The 26,895-nt window shown below is 40.7% G+C and overlaps 1 protein-coding gene across 5 annotated transcripts in view; it reads right to left on the bottom strand.

The window, feature by feature from the left end:
- Positions 1-4,443: 4,443 nt before the first annotated feature.
- ACOX3 (acyl-CoA oxidase 3, pristanoyl) overlaps positions 4,444-26,895 on the bottom strand; it is a 51,982-nt gene continuing 29,530 nt past the window's right edge. The window contains exons 15-18 of one of the 5 annotated variants that reach the window (XM_054065511.1): positions 25,317-25,491; positions 24,759-24,826; positions 23,988-24,074; positions 4,444-9,214 (exon numbers count right to left, since the gene is read on the bottom strand). In XM_054065511.1, the coding sequence (XP_053921486.1) occupies positions 9,110-9,214; positions 23,988-24,074; positions 24,759-24,826; positions 25,317-25,491 (435 nt within the window). In that variant the 3' untranslated portion in view covers positions 4,444-9,109. Of the gene's footprint in view, positions 9,215-17,924; positions 18,876-23,987; positions 24,075-24,758; positions 24,827-25,316; positions 25,492-26,895 lie in introns of those variants that run through there. The other 4 variants (XM_054065512.1, XM_054065510.1, XM_009564622.2 and 1 more) reach the window with 4 other exon arrangements.

Raw genomic sequence — 26,895 nt, 5'->3', positions numbered from 1 at the left:
GCATTTATTAGTCCTCCACCTCTGGGGATCTGCAGAGGTTCTTTGTAAATAAAGGAGCTATTTCGTCATCCTCACAAGTATTTTAACTCTACCTAGTCTGTAAAAAATAATAAGAATAAAGGATATTAAAAGAAAAATATTGTTATAATTATGTTTCTGTCCTCACCTTCATCATGCTGTCCTTAATTTGCCTCAAACTAGCTGCTTCCAGTCCTCCATTTTGTTGCTTCTCTGCATTTAATATTCCTTTGCTAATTTTTAAGCTCTAAAGCTATACATTACTTTAAGGGTGATTGATGAAATACTCAAACCAATATCAAACTGAGACTATTCTAATTTTTTTTTAAAACATAACAAATATCTAGTCTGGTGATTATAAACTGATAGCTCTTTGCACTGCAGTAGCTGATGATGCCCTGGTCAGCAGCATTGCCTCACTGAAAATGTAAAGCAATTTTGCAGTGGACCCCTGCTTGGCTTCAGACAAACAAATCAAAGAAGGTTGTGTGCTGGGGGCTTTACTATACGCAGATGGAGTTGGGATCCATGAACCAAAGCCAACCTTCTACTGTTGATCTGTAGCTCTGTTTCTGACACCTTAGGATGAACGTGGGACTACTTTCAACAAGATAGACCCCAAAACCATTCAGAAGCAAAGACACTTTCCTGGGCAGCACATTTCTGACACCTCAAACTAAGGAGGGAGCTGAAGGTGTTCCTTGCCTTCCTTGAGGTGATACTTAAAAGGTGAGTGCCACCTCCTTGCTGGCAGCATTGTTTGAAAGACTCAACTTCACCTGGCTCTGCAGCCTCCTCAGTGTTATGAGCAGTCCTGAAACAGGCTCTGAGGCTGCAGAGAAGAGCAAGGCTTTGTCTGCAGGGTGCCTTCTATTTGTAGATCCAGCACCTCTTCTGTTCATAATATACACAACTTCTTACATTTGTGTTCTTGTGTGTGATACCTTTATCACCTATAGTTGTGCCATGCAGTTTTGAGTTATGTTACTCTAGTGAGTTAGTTTAGCATTTCAAAAATAAAGTCAGAATGAATATTGGTGTGTTTAAAAGGTGTATTAGACAGTATAGATTGAGACAACAAATATTTTTCCCATATAAAGCAGTATTCTTGTTGTAACTATTTCAAGGAAATAGGCTTGTCCTGTTCTGTGAAATGGCTAAAAGATTTTAGGGACTGTGTAATAATTCTATACTGTCCAAGCACATGAATAGGACAACATAAAATGACCTTTTCAAAATTCAAGGAAATGTAGCATGCAGCAATGGTAATTTGGCATAGAGCTTACACAATAGATTTCAATTTTTCTTAACAGAACAATAATTGAAAACTGACTTATCCTCTTAAATAAACCAGTGACAGCTGGGAAAATCAGCAGTTTGGCCCTTTCTGCTTGTTTATAGTAGATTTTGGCAGAGAGATAGTTGATGCATTCTCTATAGGACACAGCTATTATGTCTTCCAGATGTTTTGACCTTTATCTTGGATAAAAATCCATCTTGCCATAGAAACTATCAATTTATATACTCTAAGCCCAAGTCATCAGCTTCTTTAAGATGCTGAAAAAAACCTCTTGTGATGGTTATGCTTCCATTGCCATTCAGTACAGATGTCTAATTTGCTTGTTCTTAGATTTTCAAACGTGTATACACAATGTCAGCTCAGTGCGCCTGTAGAGGAAGATCAGTAACACAATAAAGGTTTCTTGGTACATGCAGAAGGACATTTAGGAAGTCCTTCCTTGGTTAGCTACTGACAGTGGATGGAGGCAGAAAGATAAACAGCAATAGCTTCTTCATGCAATGCCTTTTATTATTTATTTATGTCTATAGGACGATGCTGCTGTACTCTCTGGCTCCTCAGAGGAACTATATCAAACAGTTCCAAGCAAAGAGTTAAGCTTGCTAACGTGCCAAGTAGCCAAGAAGAGCATGGGCCACCTTGTACACGCTGACTCTAGGGACATGAGCAGGACTTCTACCAAGGCCGAGCCTACATCAATGCAAATTGTCCCACTGGTGAAACCCCTGAGCCCAAAGATAAAGAAAAGGAGCCTCTGGCTATAAATGCACTTCAGTCCATGGAGGATTCCAGCACGTTAATTTGACTTTGCTGCACAGAAGAGAAGGACCTGGGGGTGCTGGTTGACAGCCGACTGAACATGAGCCAGCAGTGTGCCCAGGTGGCCAAGAAGGCCAACGGCATCTTGGCTTGTATCAGAAATGGGGTCACCAGCAGGTCCAGGGAGGTTATTCTCCCTCTGTACTCAGCACTGGTGAGACCGCACCTCGAATCCTGTGTTCAGTTCTGGGCCCCTCACCACAAGAAGGATGTTGAGCCTCTGGAGCGTGTCCAGAGAAGAGCAACAAAGCTGGTGAGGGGGCTGGAGAACAAGTCTTATGAGGAGTGGCTGAGAGAGCTGGGGTTGTTTAGCCTGGAGAAGAGGAGGCTGAGGGGAGACCTTATTGCTCTCTACAACTACCTGAAAGGAGGTTGTGGAGAGGAGGGAGCTGGGCTCTTCTCCCAAGTGACAGAGGATAGGACAAGAGGGAATGGCCTGAAGCTCCGTCAGGGGAGGTTCAGGTTGGATATCAGAAAAAAATTCTTCACAGTAAGAGTCATTGGGTACTGGAACAGGCTGCCCAGGGAGGTGGTCGAGTCACCTTCCCTGGAGGTGTTTAAGGGACGGGTGGATGAAGTGCTTAGGGACATGGTTTAGGGAGTGTTAGGAATGGTTGGTCTCGATGATCCAATGGGTCCTTTCCAACCTTGTGATTCTGTGATTCTGTGATTCTGTGACTTTGTCAAAATCCATACTGTGGCACTCAGACAGAGTAGCACAAGAATAGAGTGAACATCATACATCAGTGTTTATGGGGAAGAGAATTAGGACATAGTGGAGCAGAGGAGAATGGGAGAAATGGATAGACCAGTGTGGAATGAAGGGAAGATGTGGGAATCCTGGGAATCTGGACATATCACCAGAGAGGGAGAGGTTGAGAGTCACATCAGTTTGAAGAGAGGACTTGTTTTGATGGGAGACAAAGCAAGACAAGATGCAGAGTGGTTCATACTTGCTGTCATGTGCTCACATCTCTGGGCTGGCAGATGAAAAGGTATGGTTTCCTGCTCCCTACAGTTTTGTGGCATCTGTGTAGCTTGGCTAACACTACTGTTTCTCCTTTTCATATAGGCCAGATGTGATGTCTCCTGAGACAGACCACAAATTCAAGTACAGGAAACTAAGGAGACAGACCGGCTCAGAGCGCCATGCGTCCCAGTGAGTTCATTTCAGACACCAGTGCAGAGCTGAAAATCTTCATCCACCCCCATGCACTCCATTCACCATCACACAACCCTGTATGTCTTGGCCTTCCATGACCAGGCAGGTTCATAGATTTGTATCTGTCACCTGACCGGAGGCATAAGGTCCCCATAGAGCCATGTCATTGTGTGACTTTGTATACAGATGCCTCACGTTGGGAATTTAAAGTCTTGGAGGCAGATGTGACAGGATGTACCAAGGTTATGGCAGAAGAAACCTGGCTGAAAGAAATACTAAAGCCAAGCTGAGCTGATGGCCCACCAGTGTGGTCCACTGACAACAACGATGGATGTAAATCTGCTCTCTACATTGCTGTGGGACAGGAAGGAAAGCTTGTAGAAAGCTGGAAGCAAGAAAATGATGAAGGGAAGAGACAAGAGAGGAGCTGAAAAATGTTCTCTCGTGTTTACATTTTATCCAGAGGTAAAGCTTTTCAGATCTTGAGACACAACAGTAGGCCAGTTTCAAAAGAGTGGGAGGATTCTGGAATGTAGTTTCTGGAAGGCCATGTAGCAGCATTTCTGCAACTAATTTTCTGGGTAGTTGTTTGTGGGAAAACAAAAAAAGAAACAAGCCCACAGTAATTGGTTCAAATTGGACCAAAATTGCACACAATTAAGAAATCTTGCTTTTGAGCCTTTGTGACAACCTTCTGACTCTCCTTTTGTGACTAAATCCAGCTGACAGCAGAAGGATAGTGATTTCTGAGATATTGTTTCCTGGAGATCAAAATATTTCAGGAAAGGTGATGGGCGAGGTAGAACCTGGCTTCATCACATTGAGCCACTGGTGAAATGTCATTGGAGGGCGTTACTTAGTTTTGCAAAGTGGCATTTCTAAACATAGCTTTCTTCCTGTGTTTAGCAGAGCCCCCCAAAAGGGATGAGTTCTGTCTGTAACTCCCTATTTCTTTCCCTTTTGAAGAAGATGTAATGGTACACATTCCAATTTGTCCGTATTTGGGACTTTAATCATTTCACAATATCTTCAAATGATGAGGCAAATAGGAGAGGGCAGTAAGACTATATGGTAAAATGTATTTCATTGAAATAACAAAAAAATGTCAAATAACCAAAAATAAAACAGAATTTGACAAGTGGGAAAAGAAAACAGCTGTGTCAGCTGTTACATTGCTGCATAAATTATAAATTTTCTCCCAGTCACACTGCAGGATAGATAATGAGGGTTTTCACATACACTCTTCCTTTATTTTCATCAGAAGTCCTCCTCTTGAGTCACAGGCTGCTTCAGTAATTTGGTACCATATGGTAAGCTGTGTTTATGGAGCGATGTGCAGATGTTTCAGCCCAAGCTTCCACAGTTGCTCTTCTTGTCTGGACCGCTGGGGGTGGGCAGGTGCTGTCAAACCACATGGTCGGAAACGCTGGGTTCAGGCCATGCCTTATGCTTTATGCTTCGATGAGGAAAAGAACTGCTTGTCTTCTTAGTACTCTCCTTGTGACTCTTCCGAAGTGCAAGCCATTAAACCCAAACCTGTGATCTTTGCCAGATTTAACCAGTTTTACACTCCATCACTCTCATACTTCATGAAGTTTGAGGAGAAAGAAAGAAAGAAGACATTTCCCAGACTGTAAGGCCAGCTGTATTATATAGCAGGTGATTAGTGAATGTGGTCTGACTGTATGCAATGGCTCAGCTAGAGGATAACGAAGTACTGTTTTCATGGAGCTGTTGTCCTGGGTCTTCTGCCCCCCCAGGTTCCTGTGCACACAGGGTGGGCCAGTGCGTAATCCTGGTGCCGCAGAAACAGGTTTCTACGCAACAGGGTCTGGTCACTTCTTCTTAAATTCCCTGGACCCTTCATAAGCTGAAAATCTTTGGCTCAAGGGCCACTGCTCACTATAGACTATTCAGAGTTGGGATTTTTTGGTGGTTTAAGCGTTGACTTGCTTGCTTTACCACAGACATGCCCTGTTAGCTGCATGAGACATGGCACAGTTTGTGTAGGTGCGCTCTGTAGGGATATTCATATACTACATAGCAAAGAAAGGCTTTAAACAGAGTTTGCCTTCGAAGTGCGGAAATAGTAGAATGTAATTATTTACAACATGCTGAAATGTGTATGCATTGAAATGGAGTTTGCATTAAAATGTCAAGATTTTCAATGTATTTTTATTTTACATAGCTGTAAATTAATCCGCAGACAATCTATAGTTCTTAATATTCTCATAGCAACCACAGATCAGCAAATTATTTCCCTGCACTATTCAGGCATACCACTGCTCTTAGGTCCTTTGATTTTTAATTAAAATCAAACAGCTCTAAACATCTTGAGGTAATTAAAATGATAATATCTTTTGTGAGATGCATTTGTTAAACTAACAGCAATTTCTCTACGTGGCTTTACTATTCAAAAATATAACTGCAACTATATTAGACAAATGGGATTGTCCATTATTTTTCATAAACTTAAAAAGTAAAATACGCTTGCATTCTTCTGCAATTCTTGAATGTAATAATAGAATTCCCTCTCCTACATTTTACAGGATAATTCTTGAGATAACAGTCTTATTCACTTTCATTATAATTCTAATTAACATACCATATCATAAATAGTCCCTTATTATCTCTTTTCCTTTCATAATGATTTCATAAGGAGTTGATTACTGTGGTAATGTTATGACTCCTTGTTAAAAAAAAATTATGCATTCACATCTGGCCAGCAGGTCGAGGGTGGTGATTCTGCCCCTCTATTCCTCTCTTGTGAGGCCTCATGTGGAGTATTGTGTCCAGTTCTAGAATCCTCAACATAAGAAGGATATGGAACTCTTGGAATGGGTCCAGAGGAGGGGTACAAAGATGATCGGAGGGCCGGAGCACCTTCCCTGCAAGGACAGGCTGAGACAGTTGGGGTTGTTCAGCCTGGAGAAGAGAAGGCTCTGAGGAGATCTTATAGCGACCTTCCAGTAACTGAAAGGGGCTACAAGAAAGCTGGAGAGGGGCTATTCATAAAGGCTTGTGGGGATAGGACAAGCGGGAATGGGTACAGACTGGAGGGATTTAGGCAAGCAGATTTAGGCTTGATATAAGGAAGAATTTCTTCACCATGAGAGTGGTGAGACACTGGCACGGGTTGTTCAGGAAAGTTGTGGCTGCCCCATCCCTGGAGGTGTTCAAGGCCAGGTTGGATGGGGCCTTGGGCAGCCTGATCCAGTGGGATGTCCCTGCCCATGGCAGGGGGGTTGGAAATGGACGATCTTTAAAGTCCCTTCCAACCCTAACTATTCTATGATTCTATGATTCTGGATGAATTCTGACAGAAAGAAGTAATAGGCAGAGGGAAAACTATTTGACAAAGCCTGCTTAAAAATTGCAAGGTTTTTTTGCATCTGAACGCAGATGCATGGATTGAGATTTGTAAATAATTGTGTAATTGTATATGCAATCTGTATCTTTAAAAATGAAAATCTTGCAACATGCTGCAATGAACCACTGGATTTTTGGAGTTTTTAGAGAATAACATTATTCCAGGTGTTGCCTAGATACATATGGAAGCAAAAAATAACTGAACAAGAACTGCCACAGATGTAATTACTTAACAGTTTAAGCGGAAATTTCTACTGCAGATGAAAACTTACTGTCAGTCAGTCTGGTCCTTATGTCCAAGATATCTCTAAATCTTAAAACTCCTTTGGGTTCTCTGCAAAAACTATTGACTTCCCCCTCTCTCATACAGACAGATATAAACAGAGACTCATAAAACTATGTACCCATTATTCCCTTTTCTCTGCCCTTGGTAAATGTACCTCTGTCCTTATTTTCACAAGAGATCATTTACATTGTCTCTTAGCACAGGACCTTGGTACCATCCCTCGATTTCTATGTCTTTCCACTGGCTTTGATATTAAATTAAGTGTAAGTTCTAGACCTTTACTCTCAAGACTCATCATAGCTAATCCTAATTTTGAAATCTTTTGGTCACTGATAGAATATTTACTCCAGCCTCCATGATACCATCCTTGATGCCAAGTGCTGGCTACCTATTTTCTCCTATTTCCAAATCAGAAAATTTCCGGACAAGCTTCCCATTAGTTTCTTTTACATCTCACCCTTAAATTCTCCTGACACAATATTTATAAATAATTTGGCTAAAAATGACAACTGGAACACTGAGATTGTTGCACGTAGTGCTTTCCAGCACTGACATAATTATTTGTTTATAGTGCATTATTTCTTGTCTTCTATTTAAGTTGCAGAGGTTTGGAGGTATATTTAGGAGAGCTTTGTGTAGCACTTAGGATGACAGGACCCTGGTCTGTGATTTCATCTCTCATACATCACAGTAAACCCTCGTTCTATCTCCACCAATATCCACAAAAACATGCAATGAAAAAATACGAGATTTCTAGAATAATAGCTATGCTTGCCCGTTCCGCTATGTCATTTACAATTTAAAAGTGAATCTGTATTCAAGAAAATGTCAGGCTTAAGAACTAACGCTGATAGAATTAACCTTGTCTTGAAGAACAGCTTTTGACCAGGTGACATCTTGAATCACCTTGATTTTTATGAAGCAGGAACATCTATGAATGAGACTAACTTGGACCTTTTAATTCTTTTTCTCAAACTATTACTGCATTCCTGAATGGGAATTTGAATACATATGAGAGAATTATCTCTGGTAATTCTGAGGTAACATGATAGTTCTGAGAAGCGCTAAGACACATCTCGCTACTAATGATGATGCTGCCACTTTCTTCCTAAATAAAACAGACAATAATTGATCATGTTGTAAACTGAACAGCTAAGGAATGTCCCTTTCTATACAGGCTTTTTCTCCTTACTTAACTGAAACAAAATACAACACGATTCTTTCAACTCTGAGCTTTCTTAGGTCAAAATGAAAAAAAACAATAAGTGATTTTTTTTTCTTTAAGCATCTAAAATCCTGTCTTGTGAGATTAGCCAGTGAATCAAGTTTTGGATAATATTATTATGAGAGAAGTTAAGCAAACAGAAAGATGACTCAAATAGGTTAGTGCCAGGACTATTTCTTAATACAGAGGAAAATCATCCTCTGGTTGCATATGGAATCCTCCCACAATGAACAGGAAGCCTGGCAACAGAAATAAAACTGCAAACACTCCAACTTTTGCTGTGAAACTGACCTTAGAGCAGAAGCATAATGAGGGGACATCAGAAAAATGGACACCGCAGAGGAGAAATCACAACATGGCTAAGTAACACCGTGCCCACATCCTCGCTTGTCCAAAGAGACACCCTGGTAGAGAGAAAGGTGAAAGTTTCTTCGATTCTCCCTCCCTGTCAACAACCCCCAAATGAAGCTCAAAACAAAAAAGTAAGCCAAAAAACATAGAGAGGGACTTCTTGAACAGGTGCTTTCACTATGACAGCAATGGATTATGAAGAGTAACGGTGGATTTCTCCTGCTCAAGTAGAGTACAGCAGGGCAGCACTGCATCAGCTCCCAAGTATCACCTGGTGCCTCTTGCAGGGCGGTCCTGGAACAGAGCCCACTATTGAGACCAAAGAGTGGCTCTGACTGGATCTGTGCTGATGGGTTGTGTCTTGGGTAAACGACACTCAGTGCAACTGATGGCTGTGAAATAAATACATGGTTTTCATCTGCCACGTTGCATAGCTCATCTGTGTGACATTCTTGTGCTGAGAGAAGAACAGTGCTGCTGCTTGCTCATTGTTGTAGGCACTTGTGTGTTTCGTCCTTTTTATGATCTTGTCAAAGACTGGATGGTGGCATCCTTCTTCAGGTGGGAAAGGTAGTTTTTCTATAGAAATACTTTGTGAAAATTGTTCTCCCATTGCCCCATGCTTCTGGCTGTAGGATTTATCCACAGCTTTGGACTGGAACAGGATATGCAGTTTCTGCAGAGCTGGAAGACATTCTTTTAGTAAGAATTTGTAAAGAGATCAAAACAAGCACAGAAACCAAATTCCACCCTATACGTGTCAAAAATAAATTTACAAGTGGGAATATCCCCCAGGAGATATGTTTTTCCTGGCTCCTCCATCGCTCTAGTGAAATACAGCCAGTGCTCGGTTCTGGACTGTGCAAACACTCATCATTGATAAACTAGATAGAAAAAGCCAAGTGTTTGTGTGGGCTTAAAAAAAACGACACTTAGAGAAGTACATTTTTTGGACAGCTGTTCAAAGGGCACCAGCTGTTCTAAAAAGGAGATTTAAAGGGTCTTGGTACAGCATATAACAAAACCATATACTGTTGTTTGGCTGTCCCAAGTAATGTGTGTATATGCACACACTTTCCTTCAAAGTAAACCATGTCCTTAAACCTCTCCCTAGTAATTGGACAAGTCAGATTTGTTTTGACATTTGGCGTTTTGTTCCACTTTTGGACAAGCTGATAATACTGTAATCACATCATATTTTAAGCTCCTCTTCGACTTGCTAAACATTGAGTTCTTTCAGTTTCCTGTTGTACCACACTTTTCTCCAGCTTTGAAGTCAGTACTGTTGCTCTTTTTTGCATCCTTTGCTAGCTTGTACCTCAAGGAAACAGTAGTTTGGCACTCGGTAATTCTACAGAATTACTTGTAGAAATTTTCACCTCCCACAACAGTTTCCATGTTCCAGGAAGGCCTACATTTTTGTGGGTCTAACTTTGGATATGGCTTTTTAAAAAACAGGGCTGGACAAGAAACAATTCTCTGACCATGTCAAGGTTGTAAGGATCACACGTTTTCTTACTCCTCCTGTGACACTTCTGTAAGCTTTTAAGAAATTGTAAACCGCATCATTCTCTCCTAAACAGATCAGTGCAGGTCAAATGTTGACGAACGCAATGACCCAATGCGGAGAGGAAAGCGAACACCTTGTCTCAGCTCTATCTGACTTAGAATGACAAAATCTCTCTGTCCCTATCTTTTTGAAGGAGTTTTTGCATACTTGGGTCAGCAAACCCAGGCTGGTTTGAATTTATTAAGCATTTCAGATTATGTTGTATGTCAAGTCTGTTTCCCCCTTTATTTACCAGTCCACCGATTCTGCACATTTTAGTAGAAGAGATTTTACAATTACTTCCAGCTCACTGAGGAAAATAATATGCAGTGCCTGGACTAGGATTGTCCTTAATAACATCCCTAAAAATCACACAATGATTTCTCTGCTGAGGGCTTCCTGAGATCTTGTCAGTCTGAGAGTTCCTACTCCACTTAAAGTGTTTTTTACTTATAGATAGAACACTGATTCTTACTCACAGGGTCAGGTGACAGTAACTAACTCTTAGACGTAAATGTATACATTGCATGTTGCATCTATTAAAAAAATAGGGAACGATGTCTCTCTATAGATTCCTGGTTTGACTCTTCCATTTTACAAAACTAATGTATCACACTGTTAAAGAAGCTTTGTTCTCAGGTAATGGTTTTCATTGCTAATGTATGGACTGCTGCAAAAATCTCGTGGAGGTTGGGGGGGCCAGTGTGTAGTATATAGAATCATAGAATCACTAGGTCGGAAGGAACCCACTAGATCATCGAGTCCAACCATTCCTAAAAATCCCTAAATCATGCCCCTCAGCACCTCATCCACCCGTCCCTTAAACACCTCCAGGGAAGGTGACTCCTCCCTGGGCAGCCTCTGCCAGTGACCAATGACCCTTTCTGTGAAAATTTTTTTCCTAATGTCCAGCCTGAACCTCCCCTGGCGGAGCTTCAGGCCATTCCCCCTTGTCCTATCCCCTGTCACTTGGGAGAAGAGCCCAGCTCCCTCCTTTCCACAACCTCCTTTCAGGTAGTTGTAGAGAGCAATAAGCTCTCCCCTCAGCCTCCTCTTCTCCAGGCTAAACAACCCCAGCTCTCTCAGCTGCTCCTCGTAAGACTTGTCCTCCAGCCCCCTCACCAGCTTCGTTGCTCTTCTCTGGACACACTCCAGAGCCTCAACATCCTTCTTGTGGTGAGGGGCCCAGAACTGAACACAGTACTCAAGGTGCGGTCTCACCAGTGCTGAGTACAGAGGGAGAATAACCTCCCTGGACCTGCTGGTCACACTGTTTCTGATACAAGCCAAGATGTCATTGGCCTCCTTGGCCACCTGAGCACACTGCTGGCTCATGTTCAGTTGCCTGTCAACCAACACCCCCAGGTCCTTCTCCTCCAGGCAGCTTTCCAGCCAGACTTCTCCTAGTCTGTAGCACTGCACAGGGTTGTTGTGCCCCAAGTGCAGGACCCGGCATTTGGCCTTGTTAAACCTCATGCCATTGGTCTCAGCCCAGCGTTCCAGCCTGCTCAGATCCCTTTTCAGAGCCTCCCTACCCTCCAGCAGATCCACACTTCCACCCAGCTTAGTGTCATCTGCAAACTTGCTGAGGGTGCACTCAATGTCTCCATCCAGGTCATTGATAAAGACATTGAACAGGGCTGGACCCAGTACCGAGCCCTGGGGAACACCGTTCATAACTGGACTCCAGCTGGAGTTAACTCCATTTACCACCACTCTCTGGGCTCGGCCATCCAACCAGTTTTCAACCCAGGAGAGTGTGCTCCTGTCCAGGCCAGAGCCTGACAGTTTCTGAAGCAGAAGACTGTGAGAAACTGTGTCAAAGGCTTTACTGAAGTCCAAGAAGACTACACAGGATCCCAGCAGTAGAGCTGTTTTTCTCTGTATGCTTCAGGAGGTGCCCAGGCCCACAGATAACCTGTTGAAATCAGTAGGCACGTCTCTAGCACAGTCAGAGGTTTGACCAGACTAGAGCTTCGTGTTGGTCTTTCCACATGCTATCTTCCAATTTATTCTTGGTTACCTCTCCATGGCACATACATTGCAAAAAACTGCCCTTCTAAACAAAATTATCATTATGAATTGAGGTGCTTTCTCTATCAAGGAACTTACAATTTGTAAATATTCTTTGAATAAAAGGTGAAATAACAATAGATATTTTCTAATTGGGCAAAAATGAAATTTTAGCAAAGCAATGAGTACAGGAAAGATAACAAGCAAGTGAGATGAGTTGGAGAGGGTACTCTGCAGGAGGATGGAGGAACAAAGGCAGGTGAAGGGGGGCTATTGCCCACTGACACTGTGTCCTTGGAGTCTTCTGCAAATATCAGCAGATGCTGGATACTACTGTTGATCATAGTTCCCAAACAAAAACATAAAAAAAGTGTGAATTACCTTCAGAAAATCCAGTGGGAATTGTTCTAGCTACACACTTGCTGGTCTATTCTTTAACAAACACAGTGGAGAAACTCCTAATGGAAAGTGCATTTATTCAAGAGAGATTCACGCTGTGGGAATGCTGAACAAAGGCAACCAGAGCACAAAAACTTGGGGAAGAAAGGCAAGGTAGTCAAGAGAACTGTTGCTGTCAGCAAAAACTGCATTCATCTCTCTTTCCAGCCCTGAAAGTAAACAAAGTGAAATGCTCTGCTTGTATTTTATGAACCTTAGACCTGACTTGCTTATAGGAGAGTGAAGCTTTATGCTTCTGTTCCCACTGACAGTGAAGTGGGCAGCCTGCTGTGATCACAGCTGACCTTTCCTTGGCTGGATCTGTCTGTCTCCGATTATGCTATCACATGGATGTCTCATGCAGTGAGCTCCCCTTTGCTTATGGTGCTCCTTAGGCCAGTGAACCAAAATAAAATGGTCCGGAGCCTTACTCTGATCTCAGGCTAATGAGAACTGGAATAACAAAACATTGCCGCGGCCCACGGAGGTACAGTGCCACAAGAGGAAACAGAGGTCTCCGTGATGTCCATATGGTTGCATCTGAGAGAGAGATCAGCCATGTTGGTAGCACGTGCTTGTATTAAATCACCACTCTGGTTTGAAAACACATTAAGTCAGTAAAGAAAATACATGAAGAAAGGCAAACAGATGAGAAACTTGCAACCCTGCAGATGCACTAGAAAATGTTTATTACAGTGGGGAAGAGGCTTTCAGTCAGAAATGGCAGCGTATGAGTCTACCTATCTCTGCAGAAACAAGCACATCTGGGAAATTCAGATATCTACAGAAACGCACCTGTAAAGATGGAAGGGCTTCCATCTGGCACCTTAAACCCTTTCCCAGACACCTTTGCTCCTACAAAAGGAGATGTGAAGTATTCATGTATTTATCTTGCCCCATCAACAAGGGAGATCTCTGCATTCAGTGTCCTAATGCACATGAACAATTTGGGCTTTTTTTCTTTAAGAGCTTTTTTGCTTTAAGTGGGTCACATCAGCAGAAATACCAGATCGCAGAGGAAACCAGCTTGAAATAACTTTGGCAAGTTTGACAAAGTCACAAAGATGAAAAGTGCCACTGTCTAGGAGACAAGCCATGAGCACGTGGGAAGCAGCAGGTTGGGGTTCTTTTGGGCCTACTTAAATTCAAATTTCTGCTGAGAGATTTAGCTGCCTTCATGTGTCAGCTTGAAAGCAAAGATTCCTATGGCCAAATTGTTTTGGAATGAAGCTATTTGATAGCCTTTGACCCAGCTCCCCAATGAAGTTAGAATGACATATCCAACTTTATTTGTCATTTGAACAGTGAGGGAAATGACTTTTCTGTTCTGCCAGAGATCTCTTTTATTTAATGTCCCGTAAAGAGGAACAAACTGCATAGAACAATGACATCTTGTGGTAGTTGTTAAATTATTGCCTTATGATTTAGTAGATAATTTGATGCCAAATTCCATGACATCTTTCTTCCTCCATGTTGCAGCTCTGCAAGTTCACACTTATAATTTCTGCTGCTCTGAGAAGCTGGACGTAGAAGACACCTAGATTCTTTGGCTCATTGTTGACTTCACAGAGAAAGGATGTTTTGATAATTTGACAAGTCTGGTTTAACATACAAGTCAGAAAATCACAGTCATAACTGATTAAAGAATGATTATGCAGATATTCATGCAGAAACTACTAGAGTTTTGATAATATTGTGCACAGGGTGTCTCTTGCCCATGGAAGGAGTCTGCCCATAGTCATGGATGGCTCATCCCTGGAGGTGTTGAAGACCAGGCTGGGTGAGGCTTTGAGCAACCTGATCTAGTGGAAGGTGTCCCTGCCCATGGCAGAGGGGGTTGGAACTAATGATCTTGAAGGTCCCTTCTGATTGAAACCACTGTATAATGATTCTATGATGACTCTTTGCTGCACTGTGGCTTTGTAACTGGGTGTGAGAGTAAATGGACATAACCTTTTCTAGCTCAACAGCTGCTGAGCACCTGCATTTAGCTTGTGAATGGTCTTGATGAGCAGCCACCACTGCTTCAGGGCTGCGGGTGCGGAGATGTGAGGTGTTACAGAGTAAACCTGCAAGGCCTCAGGGCACTCCTACTTTGCTTCTACTTGTTTCAGCTTTGGTGCTCAAGTCTCTAACTCCTGCCACTAACTGTGCAGGGATCCGAGGATCCCATGAAGCTTTAAGCTTAGTGCAAGCTGTGTGACAGTTCATATTAGTGTCCATAAATGTGACATTTTACTGAATATCCCATTTTGTCTGCCTGTAATCCTGTTCTTGCTGATGCAGTCTTCGCAGTGCTTGCTGTAGTCAAAGTTTGAAGCGTTTCAGAACAAACAGCACATTTCCCTGCCAGTTTGTACTGTCCTTATCAGCACGGAGGGACCCAACTTAGTTCTGAGTTGCTGACTAAATCGTCATAATAAAGAAGATTAGTGGAAACAGCTTAGGGATAGACTTCTACAGAGGTGCCTGTTTATCCTGTCATGTGTTTGGTGGGTATCTTTGGGGCACACTAGGTCTTCGGTTCTGTTCTACTGTGACACAGAAGATTTCTCATGGTTTTTTTTTTGGATGAAAGTGGGTTAAGCTACAGGCCAAACGACTTTGGGTTTTTTTCTTCTGGTCTATAAAAGGCTCATAAACAGACTTAAAATTTATAAGCAAGATTTATATGCAGCTCTGGTTCCCACCTGTGAGGAAGGCAGTAGGAAAAGACTGTATCAATTACGAAGAGCTCAGAGATGACAGTGAAATTGCATGTGTGTAAGAAAGTGAAATAATGCTTCTGATCAATTAATAGTACAGGATGTGGTGTGACAGATAAATGCTACTGGTGTCTGCATCTTTTCCCATTTTGCTCCACTCACTGCCAGAGATCCTTGTGTTCACATCGGGTATTGAGGACAATATGCTCTACTTGATTCGTTCGGGTCTGCACGAATGCAAGCAGGACACACTTATTGGATTCTCTATTAATACAGAAAATAAATGAAGATAATCATGAGACTCCATGATCCATTATATTATATCTAGTGATAGGTATTTAGCTGTATTGATCTATCTTCTTTTCCATGGCACGATGCATCCTATTGGACATTATTAACAGAGGCAAAACAGTTCAAACAAAATAAATAAATAAATAAATAAATGCTTTATACTGGTTTGGGTTTGGGTTTTTTTTTTGGTTTTTTTTTTTTCAGCAGAGAAGGCTAAATTGTTGACTGTTTCCTACACTTTTGTAGCTAAACAAAGAGCTTCTATTGGGATGTCCTGAATTATGGTACTTCCATTAGAAACACAGAAAGGACAGAGGGTAGAAGAAACACTGGCAATCCTGATTATCTCTGGCAAAGAAAACAAAGTTCAGAAAAAAACCCTACAGGTAAGAGTTAACAAGACAGTTTATATCCATTTTTTCCAATGGGGCTATAAACAACAGGCTTGGCATTTGGCAGTTTTTATTTGTTTGCTTGTTGGGGTTTTTTTACATAAGTGTGTTGAGGGTGATTATCTTTAATTGGCAATGGAATTTGTGGTGCTAAAAATATGATTTAAGATGGAGTTCTGGCTAAGAAGTTATCTTTAGTAAAAGAACATTCCTTTCAACTAAAAGCTGATTATTTCCAACTTCCGACTTCTAAGCTAAGCTAAGATGGGCTGTGCCACTAATACCGGATCCACTAAAAGTCATCTCTTGATACTGTCATGTTATTTACTGTTTGATTCCTTAGAACTGCCACAGTCAGCAAAATTCCTAAGGAGTCTGTGCCTCCAGGGAAGGATACCTGGCTTTGTTAACAGGGAAATTCTTCTTCTTCCTTACTTCTTTCTTTTGTTTTTTCTGAAACTGTATACAGGTTGGGACTCTGCACTCAGCTGAGAACAGGAGAGCAGAGGGGGAGATGCTTTCTGAATGTTCTCTAACTATGATCATAGTTAACAAAGCTTCTGTCTCGACTGTCAGCCTTGTACTTGCATTCTTATGCACTCGGAGTCCCCAGATTTGCCAATAAAGTGCTCTTAAAAACACAATCAAAATTTAAAAAAAAAAAAATCTGTTTAGTAGCCATACTCTGAAAAATCTTCACACTGGCCTTTCAATACATTCTCCAGCTATGAAATGTTTCCTGAGCTCTGTCAGATTTGCATGGAGTCCAAGCCTTTACAGAACTACTTGGTCACATTGTGGCAGCCTGTAAAGATCTACAAACTTCCATATACTGACACTGTAACAACAGACAAAATGATAAACCCCCCCAAGGACAAGGGCCAGATTCTGCTCAAGTAGAATTCAACACTCAAATATTGAAATCATACTTATCTAATAGCCCAAACTATAATTCATCCCCAATGAGTCATCAGTAATACTCAATTTTCTAACATGAAATAATCTCTTTGGCTTGATAGGACTGCTTACGATATCAAGGGCAACAGCAATTCTGCTTCAACAGTACTTTTGATCATATGTACAATAAATGAAAAAATGAATTTGCTTTTCACAGCATAACTAAACCACAGAATATTCTGAATTTTCAAAGCTTTGTTACTCTCTTCCATTTGTGAATCAAAATATTTGGTAGTTAATATAGCTGATAAATATCCTATTCTGTACAATGCCAAGTGCAAGCTCTTGCACCTGGGTCTGGGCAATCCCAAGCAAAATACAGGCTGAGGGAAGAATGGATTGAGAGTAGCCTTGAAGAGAAGGACTTTGGAGTGCTGGGAGATGAGAAGCTCAACATGAGAAAGCAATGCACACTTGTAGCCCAGAAAGCCAATCATATCCTCGGCTGCATCAAAATAAATGTGCAGGTCGAGGGAGGTGATTCTACCCCTCAATTCTGCTCTCGTGAGATCTCACCTGAAGTACCTTGTTCAGTTCTAGGGCTTCAGCACAGGAAGGTCATGGATTTGTCATAGCAAGTCCAGAGGAGGGCCACGAAGATCGTCAGAGGGCTGGAGCACCTCCCACACGAGGAACAGGCTGAGAGAGTTCGACTTTTCAGCCTGGAGAAGAGAAGGCTCCAGGGAGACATTACAGCAGCTTTCCAGTACTTAAAGGGGGCCTTAAAAGAAAGATGAGGAGGGGCTCTTTTTCAAGGAGCGCAGTGATAACATGAGGAATAATGGTTTTATGCTGAGAGGAGATTTAGATATCAGGAAGAAATTTTTTACTGTAAGGGTGTGAGGCACTGGAACACGTTCCCCAGAGAAGTCATGGAGGCCCCATGCCTGGAAGTGTTCAAGGTCAGGCTGGATGGGGCTTTGGGCAACCTGCTCTAGTGGAAAGTGTTCCTGCCCATGGCAGGGGGGTTGGAACTAGCTGATCTTTAAGATCCCTTCCAACCTAAATCATTCTATGATTCTATGTTCGATAATGACTACGACTGTCATTTGTTTTTACAAGCTCATATTTATAATAATTCATCGAGTATATTCTGACCTAAAACATAGATCCAGTTTCTATGTGTGTTGATATATCCCAGGCTTGACACTGGTTCTGCAGTACCGAAAACTGTATAATCAACAAAGAACACATATAAGACTTACAAGTTTGCATTACCATACATTTTTTTTAAAAAAAGATGTACAAATGAGTTGTTTTCAATTGATTTTATCTAAAGAGTTATACACAATTAAAAGACAGATTAGCTAAAATCCCAGACCTCTCCCGCGCTGGAAGTGCAATCAAGTAGTTTAACATAGGCATATATGAGGTAAATCAGAATAGCTTCACAAATTTGAAAGAGGCATCAGAAATGATTCGCATCCCTTAACACAGGTTTATCACTGTTGGTGTTTTTGATGTCTTGTTTTCTTTTTTCTCTGAATTCTCTTTTATTTTGCTTTCGTTCAGCTTATTCATAATCTCTGGTGGGAAATGGGTTTTAATTATTTCATTGCTTTGATATGACAGTAAAATCAAGAGACTGATTGGAACATTTATAGAAACTTTGCAAAGCAGTGATCATAATGAATCTTAATTTTTCTGTATTTAATTGAGTAAATATGAATAGTGTGCAGATGTATTGCTCTAGCTCCTCTCATTATTATAACAGTTGATGAGACCAAGCTGGACTTCATTTTAAAGTTATTTTAAAACTTGGCACTTCTCTATGAAAATCTCTTTAATTTTCAGTGTTTGACATACGGTCTCATTTCCTCCCGATGTCTGAAATACGGTGTCCATCTCAGACCTGTCCAGCCTCTTAAAAGTTATTTGTTTTACATTCTTGACCTCAGCCTGCCTATAACAGGTTTATTAACACAAAATTCTGCCCACCAGGAAGGCCTGTTCAGAGCTTTGCTGCCTTGAAGGACCTCTGCCCACATATTTTTATATAACTGCAAAATAAAAATGAAAGAAGGATTAGTTCATACTAATAAATCATACTAAGTTCATAAAGCAAACTTCTGCAAGACAAATTATCTAACTTATTGGTTGAAATGGGATTGTGATTGAATTTCTAGATAACAAATGTGAATAATTAAGTACAGGCAAGAATAAACAGATAAAGCACAAAATTTCAAAGTACTATAAACATCAAATTTATATGAAATGTAAATCATTTAGGCCATCTTTGGCACAAGAACAGGAAACCAGTAACCTTTCTAATTTCTTGTTTTCAACTTGACAGGTAGCTTTCTCTTACAGGTAGAAAAATGGAAACAGGGTTATACTAAGCCAGGCTTTGTTCTGTCCAAAGCTGATGATTATGTCTGAAAGCAGTTGTTCATCTCTGGTGTTACTTCTATTTCAACACATTTCTGTAAAGTAACATAACTTCTTTCCCAGATGTGAACTACTTGATCTGAGCATAAGAAATTCCTCTGTCATAAGCAGATCATTAATTCATCATAGAATCATAGAACAGTTTGGTTGGAAGGGACCTTAAAGATCATCTAGTTCCAACTCCCCTGCCACAGGCAGGGACATCTCACCAGATCAGGCTGCCCAAGGCCCCATCCAACCTGGCCTTGAACATCTCCAGGAATGGGGCGGCCACAACCCCCCTGAGCAACATGTTCCAGTGTCTCATTGCTTATGGTGATCACCTTCATCAATTAACAATTTTATGTGGAATGATTAAAAAAAGTACATGGGAAGTGAATTCTGCAAAATTACAATTTTAGCAATATATGGCAATTCATAATTAACTGAAGCTTAAAACTTTAAATGACATTATAGAAAGATGAGGAAAGGAAGGCCATATTTTAAGCAGTAAGTTAAAGTACAACGTAATTCCATATCAAAAAGGTATAAAAGCAGTCAGCTATGTAAAGTAAGAAGCCTTTCCTCTACCGGAAAAGATGCCTTGCCCCATATATTTGTGATGATTTAAATGAATATTGAAATATAATACATTCAATATTAAATACATTTTACCTTGATTACATAGGCCAGTGTTAACTATTTATTGCACTCCACGATTTAATATTGTCTAACAATTTTTAATTAATCTTTAAATAAATGTGGTGATAACTTCACATACTTGATGAGATTGCCAAAGCTATGGGTAAATGTTGCCCACACTATCAAAGCTGCTTTTAAAGTGAATCTGAATTATTCAGTGCTTAAAGCTGCCCATAATGAATTTGGAAACTTTTCTTCCTCTCTGATTAGGACCTGTGGTTTGCGGTGCAAGAAACTCCACTGCAGTACAACACAGGTTACCCTGAATTAAATTCATTTTCTTGGTATGCTTGGATAATCTATTCTTTACCATATTGTAATTTTTACCAAAATGTTCGCATTGTTTTTTAGAAGCTGCAAAGACAGCAATGAATAATTAAATATAGGCAGCCAAGAGACAAGGAGCTTTATTAAGTATTTTCTTTCAGTGAGGAATTGGCAGCCTTTTTCAAATTTCAGTTGAAAATACTTACACAAATTGAAAACCACAGACTTAGAGGCACTTCAGAAAACCTCCCTGAATTGTGCAGAACATGGATTTAGATTACTTTACATTACTTGAAATTATTCTCTCAATATGACCCAATGAATTTACAAAAACCTTACCAAATATTTAGGACACAGTGAAGTCAGTAGTGTTTACTCACATATTATAGTAATAATACTAGACTCCAATATTAACTCTGACTGCTAATAATCCTCTGTGGCTACTCTAGTTGTGTCAGCTAAGAGCTAGCCAAAGAGGAACTAGAGTCAAATCCCTTAAACAACAACTTTATTGGCTGCTGATAAGAAATCCCCAGCCCAGTGACAGCAAGGAGATAGTATTCTATCAACAGATCACTGTGTACTTGCACCATATTTTATATTCCTGCCTATAGCATCTGCTCATAGCTTCTGTTAGAGACAGAACAATGGGTGAAAATGGCTTTTGGCTAATATAAATAGTTCTTTAATTCTTAGAGATAACGTTCCTTCTCACTGAGCTTCCCTGCCACAACCTCTTTCATTAATTTAATCCTCAAAAAGCAACAGAAACAGAAACAAAGTTTTCAGTGATGATTACAGTTCTCTTGTTGAGGTGGCTGGATTTGTAGAGCTAGTCTCCTTCCTTTATTTGTAGAAACTCTGTTACCAAAGTAATCACTCTGTTAGGTCAGAGTCAGGTTAGAAACATCTGGGGTGCTTTTGTATTGCTTTATTACCATGGGAACGATTGACAACTTTAGACCAGAAGACACAGACAAGGGATAATTAAAAGCATTCGGTACACTTGACTCAGCAATCCCGTCAAAATTCTTGGCTGCCTGGACAGACTCCAGTGATTCCCTACAGGGTCTATCCACACTAACCCAAACTACCACACTGTGACACCAGTATCTACGTAAGTTATCCCACAGCTTGGCTCCACTGAGTAGGGTTAGCCAGTAAGCAAGAATTTTGGTTTGCTGAGACTTTGGAATGGAATACAGCTCTCTAAATATGACAAGAAAAAAAAGAAGGGAAGGACCATGAATTACTGTAGGAAATCCTGAACCATAGAATGGTTTGGGTTGGAAAAGACCTGAAAGATCATCTAATTCCAACCTCATTGCCATGGGCAGGGACACCTCTTACTAGAACAGGCTGCTCAAGGCCCCATCCAACCTGGCTTTGAACACCTGCAGCAACGGGGCATCCACAACTTCCCTGGGCAACCTGTTCCAGTGTGTCACCACACTCAAAGTGAAGAACTTCTTCCTGATGTCTAGGCTAAATCTGCACCTCTCCAGCTTATACTCATGCGCCTTTGTCCTATCACTACAAGACTTTGTATAAGGTCCCTCCTCAGCTTTCCTGTAGGCCCCCTTCAGTTACTGGAAGGCCGCTATAAGGTCTCCCTGAAGCCTTTTCTTCTCCAGGCTGAACAACCCCAGCTCTCTCAGTCTGTACTCACAGCAGGGGTACTCCATTCCTCTGATCATCTTTGTAGCCTTCCTCTGCACCCATTCAAACAGTTCCATATTCTTCCTATGTTGGGGATTCCAGAACTGGACACAATACTCCAGGTGGGGTCTCACGAAAGCGGAGCAAAGGGGGAGAATCATCTCCCTCGACCTGCTGGCCACGCGCCTTTTGATGCAGCCCAGGATGCGGTTGGTCTTCTGGGCTGCGAGTGCGCATTGCCGGCTCATGTCAAAGTTTTCAACAACCAGCACCTCCAAGTCCTTCTCTGCAGGGCTGCTCTCAATGACATCATTCCCCACCCTGTATTGAAATTGTAAAGTGCCCCAACACTGGTGTTGGACCTTGCACTTGGCCTTGTTGAACCTCATGAGATTCACACAGGCCCAGTTCTCCAGCTTTTCTAGGTCCCTCTGGATGACATCCCATCCTTCCGGTGTGGCAACTGCACCACTCAGCTTGGTGTCATCTCCAAACTTGCTGAGAGTGCACCCAATCTCATTGTCTATATCATTGATGAAGATATTAAACAGGACTGGTCAGTAGGGACACCATTTGTCACATATCTCCATCAAGCCCTTGACCACTACTCTCTGAATAAGACCACCCAATCAACCCCTTATGCACTGAACAGTCCACCCATCAAATCCGTATCTCTCCAATTCAGGGAGAAGGATGTTGTGGGGGACAGTGTCAGAGGCTTTACAGAAGTCCAAATAGATCACAACCGCTGGTTTTTCCATGTCCACTGCTGTGGTTACCCCATCACAGAAAGCCACTAGGTTGGCCAGACAGGACTTGCCCCTGGTGAAGCCATGCTGGCTGTCTTGAATCACCGCCCTGTCCTCCATGTGCTTCAGCATAACTTCTAGGAGGATCTGTTCCATGATCCTGCCAGGCACAGAGGTGAGGCTGACAGGTCGGTAGTTCTCAGGGTCGTCCTTTCTATCTTTTTTAAAAATGGGGACAATGTTGACCTTCTTTCAGTCACCAGGGACTTCTCCTGACTGCCATGACTTTTCAAATATCATGGAGAGTGGCTTGGCAACGACATCAGCCAATTCCCTCAGGGCTCTGGGATGCATCTCATCAGGTCCCATAAACTTATATATGTTCAGGTTCCACAGGCGGTCACAAACCTGACCTTTCCCTACAGTGGGAGAGGCTATCCCTTCTTGTTGTGCATTGATTCAGGAGGGGAGAGGAGAGCGGTTGTCAGTGAAGACTGAGGCAATAAAGTTAAGTACCTCAGCCTTCTCCTTGTCTTTTGATATGAAGTCACCATTTTCATCCATCAGTTGATGTGTGCTTTCTTTAATCTTCCTTTTCTGATTGACATCCCTGTAGAAGCCCTTCTTGTTAGTCTTTGCTTCCCTTGCCAAGTTCAGCTCCAGCTGTGCCTTGGCCTTCGTGAGCCCACCTCTACACAACCGGGCAGCATCTCTACTAGTTAGTATAAGAAACTCTGTCATACATTAGAATGACAGAAAGAATTCTCAAAGAGTTTTGCAATTTCTGATATAATCTGTAATTAGAACAAGCTTTAAATTTTCCTTCCTTTTACTAAAATAACTATTTTATAAAGAATTAAAAGAAAGAAAGAATTTGTACATCATTTATATGCTCATCACAGGAATTGAGTGTGATGTCATTACCAATAAAGGAAGCAAAAATCCCAGGCAGAGAAGAAATACACTTTACCACCTCTCTCCAGGGTATTAAGCTATATATTAAAACCAATATATTAAAGACACATGATTCCTTAAGGATTCTGAGGAGATGGTAAGTTTTTTTTCAGTGGCACGGATGCCCACAACACCAAACTAGACAATACTGTATGAGTTTCTTATTGAAGCCCATCTCCAGCATAGGCAAACCACCATATTCTGCTGATAACCATTTAAATATGTTATTTTCCACCGAAAAGTGTCATTCTGTTCTTTCGTAACTGTGAATTATGATGATCTTTAAGGTTCCTTCCAACGCTAATTATTCTATGATTCTATGATTCTATGATTGTCTTGACTATGTTATGGATATTTACAGGCACTATCCTTCTTAGTGTTCAAACTTAGAAATTTTAGAATGCGTTTTCTTACCTCTCCACTAGCTTTACCAATGGGAGAGTTGAGAATGAAGTCAGGAGGAGCAAAGACATCAACCAGGGCAACCGCGTCGTCTTTCAACTATTTAAAAACAAAAGACACAACTTCTTAGTTGTTTATGGCTACCTGCAAACTACAAAGCAATATATAGATTTATTTGCATAAAGTACCAATTACTACAAAAGTAACCGAAGAGTAGCCCACAATAAGGAATCTAGATTTATTTTGCTTTTGTTTCTTCCAGTGTAATTACCAAAAAGATACTGTATTTTAAATTATTTCCTCCTTCGCTTAGGGGTTTTAAATATATTTTGACCAAGCTGGTACTCTTTACACACATAAAACCATGTATTTTTATAACTTTAAAAATGTAACTTCCAGATTCTTCATTGAAATTTTACTTACCTGAGAAGAATATAATACGGTTTGAAAAGCTTTTGTGTATAGAAAAAACCGCGAGCCAACACAATAATGAAACAAATAGAACTGTATTGCAGTATTTCATTGGCTTTCCAGTGAAGACTGCCGGGTGACAAATGGTGGAGTGTTATATTCTAAAGTATATTGGTTCTCTTTTTTTTTTTTTTTGCAAATATACTAGGACTGGATTCAACATCAATGAGTTACTAAACTTTACAGAATGTTATTCAGGAAGTATTAATGTGATGTCCTGCTAATTTACCCTTCGAATTATAGAATAACTGATATGCCTTTTTTGGTATTTGTATTATCATTTAATCTCAACATAGATTACCAAAGGTTTACCTTGAAGCAGAGCTCCAGAATAGCATTCTGAATAAATCTACCAGCTCGTTCACCTGAAGCATAGCCACCTGCAAAGTCATTCACAAAGAAGCTTATACCAGTTATGATTACACTTATAAAATCCTTTTACAAAGGAGTTTACCAGTTCAATATCAAAGACCCTAAACAGATTCTCCTGTGTAATTGCATTGACTGTCTTTCATTAACGAGTTCACTGTGAAACTGACAAGCTAAGACATTTTGAGACTTTTACACTAACATTCTATAGTGCCATTCTCACATCCTCTCCCTCAAGCACTGGACCACACTAAAACAAACTAACATCAAATCTGATTTAAAAGAGAGTCTTTTGTGTTAATTTGTAGCTCCACGTTCCTGCTTCTGAAAATTTTGCCCAGCATGGTTGCTTTATGTTATACAGGCAATAAGAAAATGCTCTAATCTAAATCCTAATTAGGATTCCCTGCCCAGATACAATATGGGAAAACAAATTTCTAATCTTTAAGGTAGGACTTTTACAAAGTAACACGCATAGTATATTCAGGGAGCTGATCTCACCTTGGTAGAGCACAGCCAGATGTTTACTTAAAGACCAGAGTCCATACAGGGCACTGAGATTCTTAAGCACTGGCTGCAGAGTAGATGGTATACTGGGATCATGAGTGTAGTCATGATATCTTTGTAAGACTGCTTGTTCAATAAAAGCAATGGCTAATGATTGACAGTAGTACACCTTCGGAAAGAGAAAAAAAGGATACAGAGTAAACACACACCAGAAACCAAGCTGGTACAAAACAGCATCACCATTGAAGATTTGTTGATTTAGTTTTGCTGATCCACCATGAGATTAAAGAGAGTCTAAGAAGAAACTCTAGTAGAAAACTGTATCTACAATGTCTTTGCAAAGGCTAGTTATAAAATGCCTAACAAAATGCCTCTTAGAAATAAGATCTTAATTTTCCACTGTATTCCAGATGGGGTTATCTTTTATACCAATTCAGAGAGAGTGCAGATTGTATGCCTATTACCAGGATAATTAGCCAGTTGCACCCAGACTCTATGGGATCGAGTAGCTACATCAGAGAGAAGAAAAATGAAACCTTAAAAGATTGTACTTGCATAGGAACACTTCTCTACTTTTACATACTTACCATTGCTGTATCATGGACTATGTCCTCCATGAAACAGACAGCTGACTGAAAATAGTCTAGCCAGTGAGCAGAAGGGGAATATGAAACCATTGCTGTTGTGTCTAATTTGTTGCAATGCTGTAAACTGGTGTTTGCTTTTAGTCCATTTGTTCCATTGGGTTTTGTTTTTCAATTTAGAATTAGTTGACTAGTTTTCTTTTTTTTTTTCTTTTGAATACTTTCATCATCCTTGCATTTAAATCCATTGTATTTTAAAAAGGCATATTCTAAAGATTGCTGTCTCTCTCAATAGCTGTTCAGTGGCATACTTGTGTCCAAACTCAGATACAAGTTCGAACTGCAAATCACACATCTATTCTCTGTAGAATTATTCTCTGTAGACGCAATTTTTAGATATGAGCGTCAATCTCCCAACCAGAATGAAATGTCCCAAATTCCCAAACAAGCATTAACTCGCTATTCTTCTCCCCTGTAATTCTACCTTCTTCTTTATCTTTGCTTGCACTTCTATACTGTTTCTACCATGCTATCCCCAAACCAAGACAGCCTAGATAAAGGCTAGGAAACTCTTCCAGATTTCCCATAGCAAGAAAAAATATTATATACTAGACAAACACTGAGCTGTCAGAAAAGTGCTTCTTTATGCCCAGAAAGTTTTAAATTAAATATGTACATGTCTTTAAAGCACAGCTTGTAAATAATTTTCAGATATTTTTGAGGTATGCCATTTAAACTAAAAAAATCCCGCTGTCCTCAAGATGAATAGTAGGAAGAAAAGAAAACCTAAGGACCTAAGGTATATCAATGCCTATCTCAAAAGTTGTGTGCCTAAGTATTTTTAAATTTTATAACACATAAAAGAACATAAAAGAAAAGAGATGCTTCATACTTCTGAGCAAACTATTCTCTCCAACACTGGCCCTGGTAGTGAGAGCTGTCCAACTGACTGGCAGTCAGAATTGAATTTCTTGCAACTCCCACTCGAA

Source organism: Cuculus canorus, chromosome 4, assembly GCF_017976375.1.
Source record: "Cuculus canorus isolate bCucCan1 chromosome 4, bCucCan1.pri, whole genome shotgun sequence".
Taxonomy (NCBI): Eukaryota; Metazoa; Chordata; class Aves; order Cuculiformes; family Cuculidae; genus Cuculus; species Cuculus canorus.
This window is presented reverse-complemented; position numbering and strand designations above follow the sequence as displayed.